Source organism: Dermochelys coriacea, chromosome 3 (assembly GCF_009764565.3).
Source record: "Dermochelys coriacea isolate rDerCor1 chromosome 3, rDerCor1.pri.v4, whole genome shotgun sequence".
Taxonomy (NCBI): Eukaryota; Metazoa; Chordata; order Testudines; family Dermochelyidae; genus Dermochelys; species Dermochelys coriacea.
Genome location: NC_050070.1, coordinates 133,046,823 through 133,062,041, shown reverse-complemented (window position 1 = coordinate 133,062,041; position 15,219 = coordinate 133,046,823). Strand labels below are relative to the sequence as shown.

At 44.7% G+C, this 15,219-nt stretch overlaps 1 protein-coding gene across 3 annotated transcripts in view; it reads left to right on the top strand.

The window, feature by feature from the left end:
- The first annotated feature begins 2,306 nt into the window (after positions 1-2,306).
- EGLN1 (egl-9 family hypoxia inducible factor 1) overlaps positions 2,307-15,219 on the top strand; it is a 45,430-nt gene continuing 32,517 nt past the window's right edge. The window contains exon 1 of one of the 3 annotated variants that reach the window (XM_038396144.2): positions 2,307-3,673. In XM_038396144.2, the coding sequence (XP_038252072.1) occupies positions 2,798-3,673 (876 nt within the window). In that variant the 5' untranslated portion in view covers positions 2,307-2,797. The remainder of the gene's footprint in view (positions 3,674-15,219) is intronic. The other 2 variants (XR_006280098.1, XM_038396143.2) reach the window with 2 other exon arrangements.

The window sequence follows — 15,219 nt, the reverse complement described above, 5'->3', positions numbered from 1 at the left end:
CAGCTCTGCACAGCAGAGACTCAAACCCAGGTCTCTCAAGTCCTAGGCTACTTACTAGATCAGCCGCCCTGGCTGGCCTATCTCCAACCGAACCTACATCTTGGTCCATTTAGTTGACATCTTTTGACTTTTACAACATCAGCTTGAAAGGCAAAAATTGACCTCCTGGTCTGCCCTCTCCACTTCCTCCTTTCTCCATCAGTGTCAATAATACCACTAGGAACCATCCCTGTCACTAAAGCCCAGAATGCAGATGTCATCTTTGATTTGTTCTCCCTATCTCAAAACATCTATGCTGTTGATCTAAATCTTGCCTTTTCTTGCTGGTGTCATTTTATAATATTTTGTACTTATGTGTAGGGCCCTACCAAATTCATGGCCATGAAAAACGCATCATGGATCGTGAAGTCTGGTCTCCCCCCATGAAATCTGGTCTTCTGTGTGCTTTTACCCAATGCTATACAGATTTCACGGGGGAGACCAGCATTTCTTAAATTGGGGATCCTGACCCAAAAGGGAGTTGCAGAGGGGTCACAAGGTTATTTTAGTGGGGGTATTGCCATCCTTACTTCTGCACTGCCTTCAGAGCGACCGGAGGGCAGCAGCTGTTGGCCGGGCGCCCAGTTCTGAAGGCAGTGACCCACCAGCAACAGTGCAGCAATAAGAGTGGCAATCCCATACCATGCCACCCTTACTTGCGTGCTGCTGCCTTCCGAGCTGGGCAGCCAGAAAGTGGTGACTGCTGACTGAGGGCCCAGCTCTCCAGGCAGCATCATACAAGTAAGGACGGCAATATCTTGCCATGCTATCCTTACGTCTGCACTGCTGCTGGTGGTGGCTCTGCCTTCAGAACTGGGCTCCTGGCCAGCAGCCGCCACTCTCCAGCTGCCCAGCTCTGAAGGCAGCACCGCCATCAGCAGCAGCACAGAAATAAGGGTACCAGTATCGCAACCCCCCCTACAGTAACCTTGTGACCCTCGCACAACTCCTTTTGGGAGTTACACCATGATATTTCAGATTTAAATAGCTGAAATAATGAAATTTACCATTTTTAAAATCCTATGACCAAGAAATTGACCAAAATGGACCATCAATTTGGTAGGACCCTATTTATGTTTATCGCTTTTCAGTGCAGAGTCTGGTGCACTTTACTAATGTGGATATGTATTATTAGCTCTCTTTTACGGATGAGGCTACTGAGACACCAAGAAATTAAAGGGATGCCATTAATCTGTAATCTAATTTTTTAAAAAGTAGTTTCTATCCCTGGGTAGCGGTTGTCATTTAACAACCAAATTGTCTTTTTTTTGAGAAAAAAAAAAAGAGAGAGTTTTCTCTCCCCTGTTGCTCTGCAAAACATCCCCCTCCACCCAAAATAAATGAATAAATAGACAAACAAAGAAGAGGGGGAACTAAAAAGAAAAGGAGTACCGGTGGCACCTTAGAGACTAACAAATTTATTAGAGCATAAGCTTTCGTGAGCTACAGCTCACTTCATCGGATGCATTTGGTGGAAAAAAAAAGAGGGGGAACTATGTACATGAGAAACCATAGTGTAATTGACTATTCAGAAAGTGTTGTCAAACGCACAAACAATTTTGCTAAACTTTCCAAAAAGAAAAGGAGTACTTGTGGCACCTTAGAGACTAACAAATTTATTAGAGCATTAATAAATTTGTTAGTCTCTAAGGTGCCACAAGTACTCCTTTTCTTTTTGCGAATACAGACTAACACGGCTGCTACTCTGAAACCTGCTAAACTTTCCATTATAGTAAGGTTAGGTCTTATAACTATAGTAAGTAAATAATTTTCAGACAAAAGTGTGAACTAAAGCTCAGTTTCCCTTTAAGTGACTTGTCCAAGGCCACTCAGTAGATCAGTGGCAGAATTTAGGACTATAAGTCAAGCGTCCTACTATGTACCAGACTTACGTTTGTACAGCACTGATCACATGGCTGCTATTAGATAAATAACTGCAGTTTATTTAGCAGACAGCAGCGCAAAGCACAGAGGAGTGGGGAGGGGGAACTGAGGAGATCAGAACATAATTTTGTAAAATGTGACTGCTTGGTTCCCAGGTTTTGGCCTTAGCTCCAACTGGGCTTGGGAGAGAGAGCAAAGAGGGGTCTACTCAGGTCCTGGCAGGGCTGCTTAAAGCGACTGAGGGCAAAATCCACCCCATCTGCCCTAATACAAACAAATCACGGCCCTTTAGGTGGCTGACGAAGTAAAACCACCCCTCAGGAGGGGTGTCACAGCCCCACCCCCAACGCTGCAGCAGTGCTGAGCTGGCCCGCACTCCCCCCTCCTCTGCGGCCCCGCCCCGGGCGCGCTAGCTGGCTGGAAGTGGCGTACGTGCAAAGCGGGCAGAGATAGTGGCGCCTCCCCCTCGTCCCTGCAACCCCCCCCCCCCGACTCAGGCAGCGGCGAGGCGAAGGGAGGAGACGCCGACCCGCACCGGGAAGAGGAGGAGACCCTAGTTCCCGGCGCAGCGGGGAGAGGCCGCGGCCCCGGCACTCCCAGCTGCTTCCCTCGCCGGGGCAGCGATGAGGCGGTGGCGAGCCTGAGCCCCCCGGGGAGATCAGAGCGGCCTCGGCTCCCGCGGGTGCCCGCTCCCCACCCACGAGGAGGCCCGGGCTCCGTCGCGGGAGGCGGGCAGGCGAGCGGAGGCCGCCGCGGAGCGGGGACGGCCATGATGCAGTAAGAGCCACCCGCCCTCCCAGGCTCGCTCCCAGCGCGGTCCGCCTGAGCGCTGCTGCCGGCCACGAGCCCCCGGAGCACCAGGGGCGGCGGCGCCATGGCCAATGACAGCGGCGTGGGCAGCGGGGCCGGCCAGGGCGGCGGCGGCGGCGGCGGCGAGCGGGACCGGCAGTACTGCGAGCTGTGCGGGAAGATGGAGAACCTGCTGCGGTGCGGCCGCTGCCGCAGCTCCTTCTACTGCAGCAAGGAGCACCAGCGCCAGGACTGGAAGAAGCACAAGCTCATCTGCCGCAGCGGTGGCAGCGCGGCGGCGGCAGGGGGCGCTGCCGAGCACCACGCCGGGGCTGCCGCGGGAGCAGGCGGCGGCAGGGAGGAGGGAGCCGGGGCTCAGAAGCTGCCGCTGGGCGCGGGCCCCGGCGCGGAGGAGGAGGAGGAGGAGGCGGCTGCGGCGCCTCTGACCAACAACCATGTTCCCGCTGCCGCTGCCGCGCTGTCGGAGGCGGCGGCCCCCGCCGAGGAGGAGGCGGCGGCTCCGGCCGGGGAGGCGGGGCTCGTCTACCGGGACAAATCCAACCTGTACCCGGGCGGGGGCCAGGCCGGGGCCGGCGGGGGCGCGCTGCGGCCGAACGGGCAGACCAAGTCGCTGGTGCCGCAGCGGCTGGCGCTGGAGTACATCGTGCCCTGCATGAACAAGCACGGCATCTGCGTGGTGGACGAGTTCCTGGGCAAGGAGGTGGGTGGGCGCATCGCCCGAGAGGTGCGGGCCCTGCACCACACCGGCCGCTTCACCGACGGGCAGCTGGTCAGCCAGAAGAGCGACTCCTCCAAGGACATCCGCGGGGACAAGATCACCTGGGTGGAGGGCAAGGAGCCCGGCTGCCAGACCATCGGGCGCCTCATGAACAGCATGGACGATCTCATCCGCCACTGCAATGGCAAGCTGGGCAACTACAAAATCAACGGCAGGACGAAAGTGAGTGACCCTCCTTCCCCCCCCCCTCCCCATTCCTCTCGCGCCCACACTTGCGGCTCGGCCCCGACCCCCAGGACCTGGGGCTTCTCTCCTCGCCCGTTTCCTCCTCTTGCGCGCATCCCCCTTTCTAGCAGCGCCTCTGAGGCCAAGCAGCGCCCTGGTTAATGCGTTAGATCATCGCCTCTCGCGGCCCTTCTGTCACACGCTGAAGGGGGGCAACTCAAGTGAGAGCTGAAAAATAAAATAGTGTAATCTGTTTCCTCTTGTCAAAAACGCCACTGACGGGCGAGCTCCACTGATGCCAATACTGAGCATCTTAGTCAATTTTGTCACTGTGCAGCACCAAAGAAACTGTGCTGTGTTGTCTAACCTTGTTTAAAACTCTCTCAAATTCTCATTTTAAGTGTAAGCATGGGCTTGGCAGGGGCCAAGGATTGGATAGTCCTGGAAACCGAACAGCTTCTCATTCCTAGAGGGTTGTCCCTAAACGTCAGGGTGGAGCAATGTGTATTGCTGGTGAGTGAGGTAATATTTTTTTATTGGACCAACTTCTGTTGGTTAGAGAGAAGCTTTTGAGTCACACAGAGCTCTGGGAAAAATCAGACCTGAAGAAGAGCTTTGTATGGCTTGACATTTAAAAAAAAAAATTAATATCCTGGGACCCACATGGTTAAAACTATGCTGCTATCAATGCTGTGCCTGTTCTGTGGCTGACTTCCATTTCTAGGACAGTCAGTGGGCATGCTTTCATGAATCCTACATCCCATTGCAAAACTCTAATACGGTATTAAATGTCTAAACTCATGCAACACAATCCTTGTTCATGAAACACTGCTTCAAAAACACAACTTCAAATAGAGCTCTCTCTTCGCAGGAGAGAGATGAGGCAGGTCTGTAATTACTCATGAATGTCAAGGTTGCTACAGGACTTGTTAGTTCTAATTTTCCTCTTCTCTATCCTCTTATATGCAGGGCAGTTTTTTGTTCTGAATGTGGCAGAAAACTCATATAGTACAGGTGGGAAAATAGTTTTGAAAATGATGCAGTTTTAATTTGACTGACTTGAGTTTTTTCCTTCATAAGTAAAAGACAGGTCTGAAGTTATACGGTATCTGCTGCACACACTACACAAGGGTGAAAATGATCCTCCTTTAAATTCTGTTTGAACTCGTGGCTCCTGAAAATTTGGAATGTGATGGTCACTGTCTGTAGTGCTCTCCTTGGATATTAAGTAATTTGATCACTTTGGAGTTCTCATGCTGCAACAGTGTTTGATCAGTTTCTCATAAACTGAAGCAATTATAAATTCTGAAATAGTAATTCTTGTTATGAATACTTCTAGCATTACTTACTGGGTGTTTGCTTATGAATATGCTCTTGGCAGTAGAGGTTTTAGCATGTATGTAGTCTATTAAATTACCATGAGTTGGATTGATGTAGTAATACAGAGAGTGCTGTAGATAAGTGTTTGCATAAAACTGCCAGATATGAGACTATGGCTTAGTGACTATAATATGTCCGGTTACAATATTTGGCGCACTTACGAATACAACAAAATGGAAATTATTGGGTAAGTATCCAGGTTTTTTTAAAAAAAACTTTGTAACTTGTTCTCCTGTAGTGGAGTCATCAGGCAGTGCTGTTTTTATAACCTACTGTAAAATGTAAGTGGTAAGGAGAGCAAAGGTGTGATTGTTTGTGAGATGTTTTCCTTGCCAGTTTTGCCAAAAATGAGTACATTTTATATTTTCCTTAGTGTTTTTGTTTGTTTGTTTGTTTTGGTTGAGACACTAGCCCTCTTAATATGGAATTCAAAGTTTCTTGTCATAGTCATCCTGACTTGCAACTGTTTTCTTTGGGTTCTTAAAGGAAAAAAAATCACAGCCTTTATGGGATACTGTATAGGACATCTCTAAGTTTGATATTTTTTCTTATTACTAGTCCTTTATTAAACATTTGCAAAAAAAGTTGAAACATCATTTTCACCTAAATCTCTGACAACTTGCTACTTCTGTTGCAACATAAGAATGTTAGTGTGAACTGCTAAAAAGCAATGTGTGTCTTGTTGCACTGTGACGGACTCTCTTGTTGCTGCAGAGCATCAGCTAGTAGGAAGCTATGGGGGAGAGGAAGAAACTGGAAGGGGGGTAGCCCCAGACTTCTTTTGGAGATAGTAAATTAAATAGATTTCCCTGCTGATGGAGAGTATGTGTGGAATTTTGTTTTTGTACCTTGGTGTCCTGACACTTAATTTGAAAGGCTATTATGTTGGAAACTGCTGGCTGACATACTATGAGTATGTGGGTTTCTTGTGTAACTCCATAGTGTGGGATTTGTTAGCCAATTCATCCTTCAAGTAAGTATTCCACTCAAACAGTCCTCAAAGTTAAAATATTACAAAACAGCTTCCTAAAATCTGTCGCATTGTTAGATTTGAAATTGGAGTAGTACTATTTGAATGGTAATCCTGCAGTTTCCATAGCCTTTTTGTAATTCAGACCTCAATCCTGCAATTTACGGTAGATGGGTAGTGTGTTTGTAAATAGCAAGACTGGGACTTTGAGGAAGGAGTTGCCATGCAGCATCAAACTATTGGTTCATTTGGTTTGATATCCTACCAGCTTCTGGCAGTGGCCAATACCTGATGCTTCAGAGGTGGTTACACCTCCATGGCAGAAACCACCTGGCTAATTGTGAAATGATGTATGTGGGCAGGAGAGAATTCCTTCCTGCAGTTAGTTCTAAATGGAGTAAGAATAAGACTGATGGAATGTGGTTAGTCCTACTTGGATGCAATCTATACCTTCTGAAATCTCTGGGGATGATGTGTTATGGACAAGATCCCTCCAAGAGATATAGGGATTAGAGAGATGTTGCTTTTCTCTCCCCTTTTTTTCCCTTGCTCTCCTTATAGTAGAGGCTAATGCTTGTGCTGCTGGGGGTAAACTTACTTCCTCAGCAACTTCAGCAGGGACAAAGTGGAAGTCAGTGAATTGACAAGAATCGTTCTCTTGAGTGGGTTAGGGGATAGACAAAAGTAGAGAAGATGGAAAAGTCTCAAAAGGAAGATTAAAATTGCAAAGGTATTCGGTGTAGTGTATATTTCTGAAACAAGTTCATTCACTTACTCCCACAGCTAACAGGGACTAGGAGTGCTATGAAAACTAACATTTATTTCTTCGTACCTCAGCCTCCATGAACTGTACAGAATTGCACTTGTGCCACTCCTTCAGAGTGCTTTCTCTGTCTGGCAAGAGTAGTTTCACTATGCTAATCAGGATCACCTGATTGAGTAGTACAGTGCTGGGGTGGAAAATAGTCGAGATGGAACACACAAAAGGTGGATAGGACAGAGGCAAAGAGGAGAGGTGTGAGGATGATTGAGGCACACGAACAGCAGGGGACTGGCTGTGTGCCAACAGCAGGGTAATAAATACAGAGCCAGCAGCAGTGTAATAAATGCAGAGGAGAGCCCAAAAAGTAGAGGATGGGGGAGGGGTAGAGTAGTGGAGACTTCTTACACAATTCCAACCACTGGCTGCTTGATAGGAGGAGGGAAAGAAGGCTCCACATTTATTATACAACTGTTACATAAAACTGTTATGAAAAATGAGTCTCTTCCTTCCTCCCCCCTTCTTTTTGTCCCAGGTTGAGGGACTTGCAGTATGTTAAGAATCTGAGCATCCACATTCCTGGCAGATCAGAGAGCTTAAGGGGTGGGGAACCACATTGGGTCACTGCCATTTGGCCTTGCTGGTGGGGCACCTTTCATTTTGACCTCTGGTTACCAGGCTTAGTTCTGGGTACTCTGTAGTCTAGTAAATTTTTAAGCCCTGTTCTGGACAGTCCTTAGACCAAAAGCGTGCTTTTTTTGGTAGCAAAAACTGTGTTTCTTTTTTTAAACAAACAATGGCATACTAGAAGTGTGATTATGCTAGATTCCCAGCTATACCTAAGGATCCAGCTTTGTGTAAGCCCCAACATACATGGGTATCTGGTATAATGCACTTTGCCATGCTATAGCTTACATATTTTTTACTGTATTAAGTACGCTTCACATGTTATAGGGACAGTTGCAGTCTTGCCTTCCAAACATTCTGTTTTTTATATTTGTGTCTGTAATATTTTGGATTGGTTAGTATGGGAGAACATAAAAGAAGCCTTATAATGTTTAATATTCATCATAACGAAGTACTTTAACAGAATAGTAGGTGAATCAGCATAAAATACCCTGGGCTACAGAGATCATTTTAGAGTTGGGCTTTGCTCTGGCAGGACGAGAATGCTCTGCTTTACCGGCAAGGTCTGGTGCAGTATACTCCCATAGCACAAGCGCTCTAAGTAGTTCTATTAAGTGATGTCCCTAAATAGGATTTTTGTAAAAAAAATTTTGAAATACAAAACTAAAAGTTGGCCTTCGGAATTGTCTCTTTATTAGTGAAGGTATTTTTTATGTTGGTAAAAAAAGCATGCATGTACTTGTTTCAGCAGATTTCTTTATATTTTTCTAACTCTAACCTTGATGTTTAGACACCTAGTTAAAACAGTCCTTACAACCTGATTCAGTAAAATCTCGTCTGGCCTTTTGTACTTGTGTCTAGAAAACTGATGATTTTTGTTGTTGTTGAGGGGGTGGAGAGGGTGAGCATTGGCACAGAAGTCACCACAGCATTTTTATTGAATCTTTGACCAGCATCGGTCCAAGCCCTGTAAACAAACTTGTTCTGTTAGGAGAAGGAATGAATCATAAATGACTCCAGTCCATAGCCTGCTGTAATAAAAGGGTAGGAATTATGTTGAGTTTCATAAATGTTTCATTGGTTGAAAACATCTGTAATATTTTACACCTTTTTCAGTCTTCTACCTTCTTTTTTCTAGAGATGCAAAAGCAAAAACTCTCTGCTTTAGCTAATAGCTGGGTACCTTTACAGAAGTGAGTGGATTGCTGATGAAAGGACATAATGCCATTTTTAATGGCTAATACTATTGAAAAACATCCGAACATTTAAGTAATTGATTTCCATGCTGAAAGTTTTTCCTCACTAAGCAGTTGAGACAAGATCATCTGTTCAGATTCAATCAAGGCTTTTATATAGTGGTTGGAGGAGGGTCATTACCACTGGAAGGCTATTTAGTAAGGGCTAGTCTACACTGGCAGTGCTAAAGTGCTGCTGTGGCAGCGCTTTAACGTGCCTTGTGTGGTCATGGCACAGCGCTGGGAGAGAGCTCTCGCAGCGCTCTAAAAAATCCATCTCCATGAGAGGCGTAGCTACCAGCAGTGGGAGCACAGCTTCTAGCACTGGTGCACTATCTACACTGGTGCTTTACAGCACTGAAATGTGCGCTCGGGGGGTGTTTTTTTCACATCCCTGAGCGACAAAGTTGCAACGCTGTAAATTGCCAGTGTAGACAAGCCTTAAGTGTAAGAAAAGGAGTAGTAGCTGGGCCTTGAAATGTTTACCCAACATCTACTAGCCTGAGGAATGAGAGGTCGTGTCTGTTAGGGAGGGTAGACTGATATTTTGGGAGGGGGGGAGAAGAAAGGAAATATAGAGGTGGTAGAGAACATAAGCAAGTGGAGGGACAGAGAAAAAGAGACGGACGTTGATGACACAGGAAGAGAGAGATTTATGATCTATTACAGGGAAAATAAAAAAAGTGAAGTGCAGCCCAGGAAGGGAAAAGACTATAGAACAAAATCAAGAGGTGTAGTAAGTTAAGTTTTTAAAGTTTTATTTAATATAGGTGGTGATGTGTTACAATTAAATGCAATACTCATCTGTTGTACTTTTTTTACATTGCAGGGAGTGTGGCTTTGTGGACATCACCACAAAAATATTTCTTACGCTAGTTAGTAGGCTTAGTTTAATTAAGTCAGGTTAAATTTATTTTAAAACTTCTTATTTTAAACCAGTGCAGATCCCTAACAGATGCACTTGTTTGCCTTAATTTGGTAGTTAGCTGTGCAAAATAAAATGACTTTAAACTTAAACAAGAGTTTATTTACATTAGCGGCTTGTGCTGGTTTAAGTAAAATCAACTTCCTCAAACCACAGTGACTTTAAAGTCTGCTGTATTTGCATTCCTGATCACATTTAACATCACGGTGTGAAAGTTTCAGGTTTCTCAGATGACCTTCAAGTAGTCAGAACTTCACAGTATACTCTTTTGCAAAGATAAGGTACAAATGTGACCATTCTTTCAAAGCATGCCCTTTTTAAAATCAGAAAGGATGTATTCCTAGAGCAGTGACTAAAAGGTGGTTAGCACATTTAAAACAAATTGTGCTTGATTCTCCACTGCACTTGAGTTCTGCTTAGAAGCAATGGAGAGGGGAGACTGGGAGGGAGTCATCTGTAGCTTCCTGCATGCCTATTATTACTTAATATTTGTATTTCTGCTGCACTTAGGGGCCCTACTCAGAGAGCAGGACCACATTATGCTAGGCCCTATACAAACACAGAACAAAAAGGTGGGGTCTCAGCTATTTTGTCCTGGTTTAAGTTAAAGCTGCAAGGTGAGCAAGTTTAATTTACACCATTGATGTAAGGTCTCTCAGGGTCCTTAGTCCAGCGGAGAATTGGATGTGTTAGAGCCCCACTCTGACGTGCCTCTTACGTGCCCAAGTGCCGCCTCCTTCTCTTTACCCTAGGGTGAAACTCCAACACATGGTGCAGTAGAATTGGCAGAGAAGGCTTCTAAGCTGGTGGTGGAGATTCCCCTTACACAGGGGGCATTCTCTAGAGACAATCTCCTGGGTGCTTTGCACTATATAAATTCACTTTTCATCACAAAAATAGTGGAAAGTGAACTTTGTGGACTGGAGATTCTGAACTATTGGTTATGAACCCTTAAGTGTAACAACGTACTGATTTCTAAAATTACCATTATCTTGCTAAATTGTTAAGTATTATGGGGAATTAAATCCAGTGATACAGCACGTACCACTGGATTTAATTCTGAGTCTGTAGCCAATTGCATTCTGGACAAAATGCTGTTTTGGACTCCTTCTCATAAGTTTTCTCTCTAAATTATACCATATGAGAATCTAATTATATGTCAGAGTACTATCCTCACTGTTTTTCCTGGTATTGGTATTCCTGGCATGTTGGGGATTTTCTTTTTTGGCAGTATAATTTCGGCTGTGATTCTGATCTTTTCCAACCATTACACAGAGCAGGCTTTGCATAAAAGGTCTTTTCTGTTCCCAGTCTGTAGAACTTGCTTACATTAGTAGGATTACATCATATTACTACTTTTGGAAAGTTAGTTTCTACGAAGTCAAAATTATTTCTAGAAAGTTAGTAAATCCAATCTAATCTTACGAGAGCTCCAGCATCTATATCCTAACTCTTACAGTACATATGCCCCCAAAATCTGTCCCTACTATACTCCTCTTTTATATTGTCTACTCAGTCATAATTTAATCTCCTGCTGTCAGTCTGCTAGTAGTCCTTTCTGGTAAAATTTTACTTATCCAAAGCTATGGAGAAATCTTTTTTTCCTTGTGTGGTAGTTCATTGAAAGCACATTTTATATTCCAGTATGTGATGTGGCTGGACTAGCTGGATCTTTACTCTCTTCTGCCTTTTGGTAGTGCAAGGGGTCAGACACAGCCACCACAGTTATTTCATCCTATCACAGATGGCTAAATCTTGACCTACATAAAATTTAGGTTGACATAGTTCTGATGCTCAAGGGTAAGAAAAATCCACATCCCTGAGTGATGTAGCTATGCCAATCTAAACTCCTGCTATAGGTGTAGCTAGGTTGGTGGGAGACTGCTTTTGTCAGCCTAGCTACAATTGCTTCAGAAGGTGGTGTTCTTACAGAGAATGAAAAACCCCTTCCATTACTATAGGCTGTGTATGCACAGGGTTATGCCAGCATAGCTACAGCACTGTAGCTGTATGCCCCATGGCATAGATGTGGCCTAAACTTATAGGTTCTCATAGTGTCCACTTCCACCTTGAATGGTTGAATTACAGTGGGTGATGAGCTGGTTTTTATGTTAAGCACAAAAACTGTGCTAATTCATCATTAAAGTGAATGTTTTATTCCATCTTTCACTCACCTTTTATTCATCCTGATCCTCGCTTTTATGAAAGGTGATTATATAGGTAAAGAACCTTTTTATTTTTAAAAATAGGGTCCTCAAATGACCGTCTCTCAATTGCATGTGTGCTTGCTGCCCAGTTCTTTAGAAAAAGAATATTTGGCCATTTGTTTGTCCTCATTTTTGTGAACAATGGTTTAGCAATTAAAAACTGCATTTTATTATGTAAACGGAGTACTGACGTAACCACATTGTATATCTGTGTAATTTTTTTGTATGTAGTTAAATTGATAATGTGTACTTTAACATACAATAGAGGCAGTGTGGGTTAGTTATAAGAACATATACTTTTGCATAGCCTTACTTCATTGTTTTTAACTTTTGTAACCTTAATGTAGAATGAACAGAAACACTACGTCTCAGTCCCATTATATTCTTTCTCAGCCTCTCCTTGCCCTCTTCTTTTTCTTGGCATCTTGTCCTCTCTTCTCAGTCCATGCTTTGTTTAACGTTCAAAGTACGACCTACTTTCTGCTGTTCTTTGCCTGCTCCTTCAGAAAGAACCCTGCTCCTTCCCACAAAGGTTGTGATGTGCAGCCCCCTTCTGGCATCTAGTTCATGTTTGAATTATTGGCGGAGAAAAAAGTTATAAACTTCTTTTAGATGAAAACTTATTTTTCCTCTCTTAGATATGGCATATTGACTAGGTCTTTACTCCTGGCTTGAGTCAGGCCAGAATTCCTCTAGGTCTGAAAAGATTCTTGGTCCTTTCACTTTGAGACACAAATGGGCCTGCCTCTTTTTGACACCAACTGCCAGTGTCTCAGCATTACCCTTTAAAACAAGCTGTTTTACATTGGTACTGATGCTGAGGGGGACCAATGAGGTTCATGGTTCTGAAGGACTGCAAGGGTTATGACCAACCACTGCTTCCTCTGCAGCTTCTCCTTTTGGTGATGGAAATATCTTTCTTTCTTCATACTCCCAACAGTGAAGGTGAGTTGCCCACCTATTTTCCTAGAGGCGGCCTCCAGATTTTGACTCAGAGAGTGATTCCAGAGTGTCGTCCTATTCTACACATCGTAAGAGTCTACTTCCTCCATGTGCCTTGGTATCCATCCCACTGAGTTCCTATCTCATTACTTTATAATGCCCTTTCATAGCCATACTGGAGCCCCGGGGTTCCTTATTGGAAACACACTTCACATACACCATCCCAGAGAGAGAGTGTTTATTTGGAGGCAGAAAACAGCTCAGCCTTAAGAAACCCCTCTTGAGATTCAGCATCCTGAAGAACCCTCTGAGGAGGAACAACGTCAAGAGGAGGAGGACATCAGTCTGTGCCAGGATCGGTTACTGTCCCAATAAATGAGGTCCCTTTAGAACCTGAAAAAACTGGCAGATGCCAGCTACTATAGCCCCAACAGCCAAGAAAGCTGACAAAAGGTATTTTGTGTCTTCTGGGGGAGCTGTGTATCTGTATTCTTATCTTGTAGTAAGGCTTTCTTGTAGTAGCAGCTGCAAACAAAAAGAGCAGACAGCATCACTCTAAAATAGCCCTAACTGAAAGGGATCCAAAATGGTTGGACCTATTTGCTCATAAAAATTATTTATCTCCAAGTTTGCTGTTGAGAATCTGTAATTATCGAGCACTCGTAGAATGGTATGTTTTTTTTTCTCAACTACATTGAATTTGCAGACTTTATTGAGAAATTGCCACAAGATCATAGAGAACAGTTTCTGTAATTACTGAAGGTCAGTTAATAGCAAGTGTCTTTATGCGCATCTCTGGTTGCTGCAGATGCTACTTCATGTTCTGTGGCAGTACCAGTGATGATGCAGCGCTCATCCTGGCTCCAGACATCAGTAATCCCTAGAGAGGTCCAGTCCATGGTAGAGGATCTTCTGCTTGAGGGCCCCAGTTTATTCAGTAGGAAGACAGATGATGCCCTCTATGCTCTTTAAGAATTTCTGCACTACCTTTGGGTGCATACACAGCATGCATCCTTTTCACTGCAGATAAGTCCCAGACTTACTCAAGGCAGAGAACAACCCCCCAAGTTCCTTCTGTTACCAGAAACTCTGAGCTTCTTAGGAAGTGGCACAGATCTAGAGGGGTGGGGGAAAAAGATCAACAGCAACTACTATCACTTCATAGTCAAAATTTTCCAGTAAACAATCCTTCTGAGTTGTTGGGTGAGAGCTACAAACTGACCGTGACTCTGACTCCTCTTCCTCCTTCTCTAAAAGTCTTGGAAACCTCCTCTTCCTATTTTGGGGGTTATGAAACATTATGTCTAAGGCTACGATTTAGTCATGGCAGTCACGGATTCAGTGACTTTACCAGACCTCTGTGACTTCTTCAGCTATCAGCGGCTGGGGCTGGGGCTGGAGCCGAGGCCATGCTCCCCATATAGCCACGCGGCAGGGGCCGCTGCCGGAGCCATGTGCTCCTGCCCTGCAGCTTGTATGGTTATTTTTAGTAAAAGTCACAGTCTCCGTGAATTTTTGTTTGTTGCCCATGACCTGTCAGTGACTTTTACTAAAAATAATCGTGACAAAATCTTAGCCTTACTTATAACAGACCAGGATCTGAGAGATCATTACTTCTGATTATACAGTTCAGTTCTGTACTACACCTACCCACAACCCACCTTCCCAGTCCTTAACCCCTCTTACATGAGACTAGTCACCTCTTGGCTGAGCTCTCTCTCCTCTCTGAGCTGAAGAGGTTCCTTCACAACACAGAAGAAAATATTTCTGTTTCGAATACTACTTCATATCTAAGAAGAATGGCAGTTAGGGAACTATTCTGGACCTCAGAATGCTCAGCATGAATGTTCGGTGGGAGGGTCCTAGATTGAAAGTCTGCACCACAGTTAAACAAGTCGTTAGCTTGAGTCAGCTGGCATGGGTCAGCCACAGGAGTTTAATTGCAGTGTAGACAGAGCTAGCCTGCCTCAGGGGAAATTGGAGACCATGGTAGAATCTCCTTCCTTAGAGGTTTTTAAGGTCAGGCTTGACAAAGCCCTGGCTGGGATGATTTAACTGGGACTTGGTCCTGCTTTGAGCAGGGGGTTGGACTAGATGACCTTCTGGGGTCCCTTCCAACCCTGATATTCTATGATTCTATGTCCATGCTCATCACTCAACTTCAGACAGTTCCTCAAACGACGGGAGGGACTTGTCACAGTGTACTGGACCTCATGGTTTATTGCATTTCTGTTATGTTGCATGCCAGACTACACCTATGTTGCATGCAGGGTTGGATGAAGTCCATATTCACCTTGTTAGATTGGGTCGTGGCTTCCGAGTCACTAAGAGTAGACTGTATATAGCACCTGAAGAAAAAGCAATTGCTTACCTGTATAGGAACGCAGGACTGGAAGCAAGGGTAGTCAATAGATGGACCGTGGGCCAAATCTGGACTGCCAAAGCTTTTGAACAGACCATGAAATCTTTTTATTTACTTATTATTAGAATCATTATT